Source organism: Triplophysa dalaica, chromosome 6, assembly GCF_015846415.1.
Source record: "Triplophysa dalaica isolate WHDGS20190420 chromosome 6, ASM1584641v1, whole genome shotgun sequence".
Taxonomy (NCBI): Eukaryota; Metazoa; Chordata; class Actinopteri; order Cypriniformes; family Nemacheilidae; genus Triplophysa; species Triplophysa dalaica.
The window spans coordinates 22246596-22255697 of NC_079547.1; the positions used below are offsets into that span (position 1 = coordinate 22246596).

The 9102-nt window shown below is 39.2% G+C and overlaps 1 protein-coding gene and 1 long non-coding RNA gene across 2 annotated transcripts in view; one reads left to right on the forward strand and one right to left on the reverse strand.

The window, feature by feature from the left end:
- angpt4 (angiopoietin 4) overlaps positions 1-9102 on the reverse strand; it is a 43205-nt gene that overhangs the window by 22176 nt on the left and 11927 nt on the right. Inside the window, exon 2 of the mRNA XM_056749914.1 lies at positions 8603-8955. Coding sequence (XP_056605892.1) covers positions 8603-8914 — 312 coding nt within the window. The 5' untranslated portion in view covers positions 8915-8955. The remainder of the gene's footprint in view (positions 1-8602; positions 8956-9102) is intronic.
- LOC130424345 (uncharacterized) lies at positions 5197-8749 on the forward strand. Its single transcript, XR_008906937.1, has 3 exons — positions 5197-5431; positions 5676-5751; positions 8612-8749. It is a non-coding gene; the product is annotated as an uncharacterized LOC130424345 (long non-coding RNA).

Sequence of the window (9102 nt, forward strand, 5' to 3'; positions counted from 1 at the left end):
AAACTAAAACGCGCTGGCTTAAATATTATGATGTCATAAGCAATTCAGATCGTCAACACAGATCAGTTGTTTGTTCTGGGATATTTGTAGGCAACACTTTGTGTCGACAGGCTATAAAAAGCGAAGCTTTCACTGCAATCTGCAAGGATCAGGATGGTATGGACAGCCCGGAATAGAACTAGTGTTTCCAGATTGGGTGGACAATTTCAAGCCCACAGACTCAATAAAACCTCCAACAAAAACCAGTCCACATTTTAACTGCTGAAATAATGAGATAGAAATGTATTGCAATGTCAATCAACGATGACAATTACCATTTTATCTCCTTAAAACAAACTATGACAAGATGTAAAAATATTTAAAACGGATCAAACATATCATTAATGGGGTCATTTGACTCGGCTAAAACAAATATTATTTTTGCTTTAGATGTTATACAATGAGTATTCACGATTTAACGTTAAAAACCCTGTATTTTGCACATACCGTGTGTGTTTGTATCTCCTCTTTGCTCAGCCTCTCTGAAAGCGCTCATATTTTACAAAGCTCATCGCTTTGAAAAGCGAGGTGTGCTATGATTGGCCAGCTCACTAGTGCGCTATGATTGGTCGAATACTGCACGGAAATGTAACGGCGACGGTACAATGAGATTTACAAGACCTCCCACCTTACTTGCCTATACATTTGGGCGGTCTTAGTCAAATCATACCACAAAGTGATGTACATGCGTGGGGGTTTGGTTACAAGAGGCGTTTCAGGAAAGGTCTGTGTTCGTTTACGCTTTTAGATAGAATGCATCTTTAGTTCCGACACTTACATTTTAGCAATTTAACGTGTCTAATACATGCATGGGCAACTTGTAACACACCAAAGACACAGAAAAACACGTATTTCTGCCATATGACCCCTTGAAAGAGAGTTATAAAATATGACAAATATGTCCAGAAACCACTTCAAAGCGACAATCAGGAAATTTACCAATGACTCTAACCCTCAAAAAACACATTTTTGCCCATGCATGTATTAGACACGTTAAATTGCTAAAATGTAAGTGTCGGAACTAAAGATGCATTCTATCTAAAAGCGTAAACGAACACAGACCTTTCCTGAAACGCCTCTTGTAAACCAAACCCCCACGCATGTACATCACTTTGTGGTATGATTTGACTTAGACCGCCCAAATGTATAGGCAAGTAAGGTGGGAGGTCTTGTAAATCTCATTGTACCGTCGCCGTTACATTTCCGTGCAGTATTCGACCACATTTTGAAATGTATCGAGCAGAGAAATACTACGTAATACGCACAACTCGTTTTTTGACAAGTTGAGCATGTAAAGCATGAGAAGACGGCACGTTTAACATTGTAAAGAAGTCAGAATGCATGACACACCGTTGTGCAGTATTAAAAAACTGCAAAAGAAAGTTCTTCTGGACCAGCGTTGTTTACATCGTCCGGATTGATCAATATGGTTATCGTGAATTCTTCTGGCCCTGATAATCATGTACACAACAAAAAATTAAGATCTAGCAGGTTGCCGTGAATCCGTTATACAAATCTGTATGCCGAATTGAGGAAAGTGGTGCTATTCATTTTCTATACAACTAAATGTTTTACTTCATTTGGAGTAAAATCCAAGACATATTTTGAGACTTGGGTGGGCTTCTTTGACTCAGACCTGTAAACAATTATTTACCAAACACCCAGAGCAGGAAATTGAGGAAAAATGACTCGGATCTCCTCAGCAGCCACCTAAATACAGGCAAGTCTCAGCCATACATGACTCTGAATGTTTTAGTCAACATGTATTTGATTCTTTTTTATTACAGCGAATCTCAACAACGTCAGGTCTACAATAGTGGAAGCACAGCGGCTCATTTGTATTAATGCATCGACAGCTGAGTTTGTTCAGCCAAGTAGTCATGACAGCGATGGTGCTGAACGAACTGTAAAGTTCATCGCTATCAGTGAGGTTGTTGTCGCTCTGTAGGAGTTCTGGCTCCAGTGGAGATCTCCTAATGTTGACTGATGCTCCACCATGACCACGTCCAGTTCTTCTCTAAACTCCAAGACACTTCCTCAAGAATGATAAACACGGGCGAGATGTTTGTTTAACAACCCGAAGCCTCCTGTGATCAGAGCCAAACTAAATATACACGCACAAAGATGAGCACACACAATTAAAGCCACAGGAGATGCTCGAAACGTACATATGAGAGACCAGCACAAACAATTGATGCATCGCTCCTGTTGTGCGTGTTGTCCTCTGTACTTGTAATCTCAACACGGTGCTGAATTTCTGCAGAGATCCAAAGCATTTACAGTTCAATAACAACAAAAATAACAAAGATTCACCCTCATGTTATTTCACACTTTCTTCTGTAGTGCAGACAAACATTTTTTTTTGAAGATGCAATTGTGATCTTTTTTTAAATTGGATTTTAAACAAAAAAGTTTACAGCATTCAAGTCGGTATGAAACAGATGTATCGTTTGTCTTTTTTTCCATATCTTGACGTATACTCGAGTGAAACGACTTCTGAAATGAGAAAAAAATATTGAGCGGGACTTGATTTCATCCACGGGTTAACTGGTTGGATCGTTAAAGGCGAACAATCTCTTGCAAAGTCATTTCAGCCCTGCCCTCGCACCATTCCTTGTGACAAGAGGTCGTTTTGAGACGGGGTACATGAGTTTGAATTTTTTTTTATTTTTCCCCTCCTGCATTGTTGAGGAACATCATAAATTATGAGAAAATGGCAGATGAATGATATAAAATCATTCTCCTCTTGCAATCTTATGCGGTCTTTTTATAAATCTCTCTTGATATTTTAAAAACTTCTCACAGACTTTTACAGCAAAATTAAGTAAACATCCAACTAATCGAAACTGACGTCAAACTCTTCCTGGACCAAAAGTTGCGTCATAACCTCTGTGTTTATGACGTAAGTTGTAAGTTGTTGTAAGTTGATGAAACTTACAACAAGTTTCATCAACATAATCAGATCTTATAACATCTAGAAACAGATTTGGAAGAAACGTCTTTCTCGTTCTCAGGGTTCCCCAACATATTTGTATGTTTCCCACAAGGCTATGACTTTTATTTTGACCACAGAGAGAACATTTTTCACAGGAACATGTGGCGGGGCTGTGCTGAGTGAGCGTTTGATGTGCTCGCCTCAGATTCGGCATGTTGATAGCGTGAGCAATCAATGGTCAGGCTTGCGGTCGACTCCCAGAGAAGCCTTACAGTTTACAGGGTCTTAAAAGACAGAGCTGGGACATTGTAAACTCGACGGGTTTAAAGTTTTCTCCCAACTTTCTCCTCGAGTGATCCTTCGGTCAATCTCAATTCTCCAAAGAGGAATGAAATGCATAATAGGCAGAAGGAAGAAACTATTAAAAGAGACGCAAGGGGCCTGTTAATGTGATGTTGCATTAGCGGGAACAGCACATATTAAAACCAACCACAGGCTGAGACATTCTTTATTTTCTCTCCATCTTTCATTTCAAAGTGTCTGTTTGATGGTCTGATAATTGAGTTACCTTTGCTCAAGATGTTTTAAAGTTTATTCTGCTGTAAAAACGTTGTTTGCCCAGCGTCAATATGAGCAATGATTGCAGAATGATGAATGTGCAGCTGTTACGAAATTGCCGGTCTTGTTTCAATTGTGAGATTTGCTGACCATTGGCATCTTTGTGTTTTGCCAATGATTATTGTAGATGAGGCAAGCATGGGTATTATTGTCGTTTGCTTTAATTTGCACTAATTTCTTTAAACTCTAGACCCTAAGAATTAAACTTCAGCACATAACTCATCCTGCACTGTTTGTGCTGCTGACATGAATGATATCTCACATCATGAGAGATGTGCTGCATTGCTTAAAAAAAAAAAATTGGTGGTTGATCCCAAAATCTTCCCATAAAACCCAAGCCCTTGGGACCAGAATCTAACTGGGATTTGGGGGTGGGTTATTTTAAGACACCGGCCTACCAACCATCCAGTTCATCTTAGCAACCATCCAGATCATCCTAGCTACCATCTTACACTGGCTTAGAAGCCACCCAAAACATTCTAGCGTGTCTCGTTAACATTTCGTGTCTAAAATAGACATTTTAGACACCTGCTTTATTTCCAATCACAAACCCGAAAGTAACGTCTGGATTTAGTAACATTAAAACATTAATATTATTCATGATTAAGTAGCATTAAAACACATATTTGGCAGATGATTTTCTCCAAAGCAACTTACATTGCATTATACTGTACATTTGTTATTGAATATGTGCAGTCCTTGTGATCGGACCCATGATCTTGGCATTGCTAGTGCCATGCTCTTACCACTGAACCACTATTTGAGCATACTTACCACGTATTTACAATATAAAGAACGATCCCTAAAATATAGTGCATCCACTAAAATGGTCCTGCTCAAAGGGATCTGGGGCTTTGCCATATCTCAAGCCATTCTTAATGGAACATGCAATCGCTAATCTCATGGCCTTTGAAGAACTTTTCCAAAGGGATCTTTGGTTCACGGCCATTAGACAAAAAATAAGCAAAGACTTCAAATGACTCCTCATGTACTCCACATACATCTACACTCCACCTCCCTCGGTTGTTAATGGAGTCGGTGCCTCTCAGTGCTTGTGAATGCAGTTATCAGGTAAAGGGTGAGCTGCGGGAGCGGAGTAAGAGAGTGTGTCCGTTTAGTTACAGTCATTTACCAGTAAACCAAACTTCTCCTCCATAAACACTCCAGCCAATTATACAGCAGAAACCGACATGCACCAGACCCTCAAATGCCTTTCATGAGCTTACTGAATACCAACAATTCCACTCAACGTCGTCAGTTTACATCACTCTTGTGTGAACGTTAAAGGGGTAGTTTACAGAAAAAAATTGTGTCATCATTCCTTCACACTCATGTTGTTCAAAATCTGTAAATGGCTCTTTGTTATGTTAAACACAAAAGAAGATATCTGGAGAAATGTGTCCTTTCAATGGGGGTCAATGTTGTTTGAAATATATATATATTTTTTTGTGCATTTGGCAGACACTTACATTGGATTATCCTATATATAATTTAATAATAATAATTTAGTCATTTGCCAGACGCTTTTATCCAAAGCGGCTTACAGTCTACTTATTTCAGGGACAATCCCCCTGGAGCAACATGGAGTAAAGTGTCTTGCTCAAGGACACACTGGTGGTGGCTGCTGGGATCGAACCAGCAACCTTTGAGTTACCAGTTCAGTGGTTTAACCCGCTAGACCACCATCTCACCATATATTTATACACAGGTATGTGCAATCCCCTGGGATCGAACCCACAACCTTGTGTTGTTAACACAATGCTCTTACAGGAAAACAGGAAAGCTTCTTATATGTTCTGCAGGAGAAAGAAAGTCACACAGATTTGGAATGACATGAGGGTGAGTAAATGATGAATACATTTGTAGTTTTGGCTGATCTATTCCTTTAACGTTTTAATTAAATAAAATATTGTTAATTATTGTGATCTCCTACTGTGTGGGAATGCTCAACTCAGAAAGAAAATTTGGTTTGGTTTTATGCAATTTATATTTGCACATATCAATACCTATACTGGCACGAATAGAGCAACAAGTGTTTACAATTAAACTGACTCTTATCACAATCTGACCTCCCCTTTAACAGAGTCAAGGGTCGAGTCTCTTTCCTGTGGAGGTGCAAGTCGAACCCCTTTGTGCCGTATTGATTGTCAACTTGGGTGGTGAGCTGAACACACAGAGACGCAGAACATGCACACACATGGCAAAGTTTCTCTCTACATCACAGCACTTCATCAATTCATTAGCTAAATTAACGTCACCCAGAAAAATTCCCTTGAAGTGTCAATCAAGACGTGCATTCTTCATTTGAATGGAGTAATGCAATGCTCGGCAGTCGTTTGTGTAGATCAAATGCTGCCCTTGGCTTCTGTTCCAATGCAGCTATGAGTTACTGACAAATCTCTTTTTATCTTAAACGTTCTTACAGGCTCACTTTGATGTTTGAAACTTGGCCCAATCACTGTAATTAGTTGATACATTTATATTGAACAGAAAAGCAGATTTCTTGGAAATGTTCCATTCAACAGGTTGATTTTTTGGAAGGTATTCAGTATTAAGTCTATTGTGGCTAAGAATTGTATGTAGAATGCGTTTAATATTGGAGAACAATGAAAATTCACTCATCAATTATGAGCGCTGCATATTTAAAGCTGCAATCCGTGACTTATTTTTGGATAAAAATCTGATACTGAGATATTGAGTGGTGTCTCCATAACCTTGAAGCTTATATTGATTTATAATTTCATCTGTCAGGTACGGTTTTGTGGGAAATATCAGTTTAATGTCTTTTGACTTCAACCAATTTATAACGTTAAACATAAAGTAACCTGCAATTTTATTTTTCAAACAGAGATAGAGATGCAAAAGATGCAGTTTAAAGGTCCCATTCCCCGCGATCCTATTTTTCAACCTTTAGTTAGTGTGTAATGTTACTGTTAGAGCATAAATAATACCTGCAAAATGATAAAGCTCAAAGTTCAGGGCCAAGCATGATACTACAGAGAATGGATGGAATCGGACTACAGTTCTCTACTTCCCGGATACATGATGTCAGTATTCCGAGTGCTTTTAATAACCAAAGGAATATTCCAAAAAGGGGCGAGGCCTTCCTTGGAGAAGAGTAAGAGCCGCTGGAGTTTGGTTATTAGAGATCGTAAACATTGACCTACGCGTTAAACTACTTTCACTTTCATCACAGTCCTACAGCTGGTAATAAGAATTCAGCTACACACATTGTAAGATAACCAACGCTCAAATAACAGCTTCCATGACTTTAAAATCGACTGAGAAAGCTGTTCTGTGTAATACACTGATATTGTGTGGTGAGTGAGTGCGCGCATACCTCTAAAACACTTCTATGAAACCTCCTTTGAAGTCCTGCTTGCAAATGTCTCCTGGTCAATCTGCTTGTTTTATTATCCAACTTGGGTCCAATATAAAAAGACAAAACTAACTCTTCTGTTATTCTGTTATTAGTGGTAATTAATATAACCTGTTTGTCGCCATTCGGTCCGGTGTCATTTCCCTCGCCATAGTAGGAAAAAATGTGCGATCTCTAACAAAGATTGATGTTTACACATGCACTAGCGTTAAGTTTCACTTAACGGATTCACATGTTTTTAACTGATAAAGTGAAGTTGACGCCATTGTTAACGTTTAATGCTAAAAGCCAAAGTTTATGAATACACGTGCCAATCACAACAGCCTGAGAAGCGGAAGCTCACTGATATGGTATGGGTGGGACATCTTCACACTCACATACTCGCGAGGAACCAATCAAAGTGTTTCGGAAGGAGGGACTTTATATATACCGGACGAAATCCAGTCGTTTTGTTAGAGGGAACAACGGTGAACAATAGACTTGAAATATAAAGCGTTTTTTGAAACTAGAAACATGAACATCCATTGTTCCAACACCCAAAAAACATCATCAAAGCCTCAAAAACGGCAAAAGAATGGCTCTTCTAAACAATAAAACATATGTCCCTCTCCTTTCCTTTTTTCTCTGCCTTTTAACCGGTACACTATGTCTGTAACAACGGTATGTTAGCATATATTTAAGCATTCGAGGACGAACAACTTCATTGTTTTCCTCATCTGTAAATTGTAATTTTAGTGCAAGAAAATGAAAAGAAATCCTGTGCATCGGGTGTTCACTATGTAGTTCAGGCATCAGATGCCTTACCACCAAGATAAAGGCCACTAAATACACTTTATTTAAAAAGTGCTCGTTCACCCAAAAATTGACATTCTGTCATCGTTTACTCACCTATTTAAACCTGTTTGACTATCTTTCTTCCGTAGAACACAAAAGCAGATATTTTGAAGAATGCGGTTAACTGGTGCCTATTCACTTGCATTGGTTTTGTCTATACAATAGAAGTGAATGGGTGCCGGCACTGTTCTGTTGCCAACTTTCTTTATATCTTCTTTTGTCTTCTGCAGAAGAAAGAAAGTTACAAAGGTTTGAAATGATAAGTGGGTGAATAAACGGTGAGAGAATTGTCATTTTTGGGTGAACTATCACTTTAAATACACTTCAATGACAAAGTGCATTAATTAACATTAATTTTATACGAAAAATATAGTTTTCTTGTATTCGGTCATGGTGTCTCAAAATAGCACAGTTGAGAACACTTATTTCTTAAGTTTATCTTGAGAAGTACAAAATTTGTTTGTAAAAGTATAGCACTTAAAGTATATTTTCCTGTAGTTTTCCCGAAGAAAACTATCTGAGTACTTCTTGGCGAGCTTAATTCAGTAATACACAAAATATGGACAAATCATCCAACATATACAATTAACACTTCATTATGACCGTGTCATTTAGCTACCGCTGTGATTGTTTATGTAAAATGGCCCCAACTTTTAAAGTCAAGGGTTAAAGCTAACCAAGATTTTAACATTGTGTTGGTATTCATGTGCATGTTTAACACGTAATAACATTCCCTAATACTTCAAAGCAGATGGATGTTAAGCATTACCTGTATCCCATTATTATGTCATTCTCACCTTCTGCAGCCACTGCGTGTTATTTTCCATCGCCATCTCCAGATGCTGCAGCTTCTGAGCAGACCACTCGCTCTCGCCCGGCGGGGCGTCCCTCTGCACCACGTTGCTCCCGGCGATGTGGTCCCCACCGCCCTGACAGCCCTCCATCTCCGGCAGGATGAAGGTGTAGCTGCATTGGCCGTTCTGCACGCGATGAAGCTTTCTCCGCCTCTCGTTACCTCCGCGCCTCTGACCGCCACCGTTTCCGGAAGTCACCATCCCGGCGGTCGCCAGCAGCAGCGTCAAGTGCCAGCCACTTCTGGCGAGCCTCATGACGGTCGGAAAAAAGTGCACCGATTTGAGAAAAAAAACACCTGCAGTAATGCGAAATTCAAGCTCTTTTAATGGTAAAACACATGGTGTTGTTGAAAAAACATTATTGCCTCTTCCTTCACAGGTTGCGTTCTTCACTTAATCTGATGGTGAAGTTTTTGCAGTCCAAAATAAACTCTTCTTCTGCA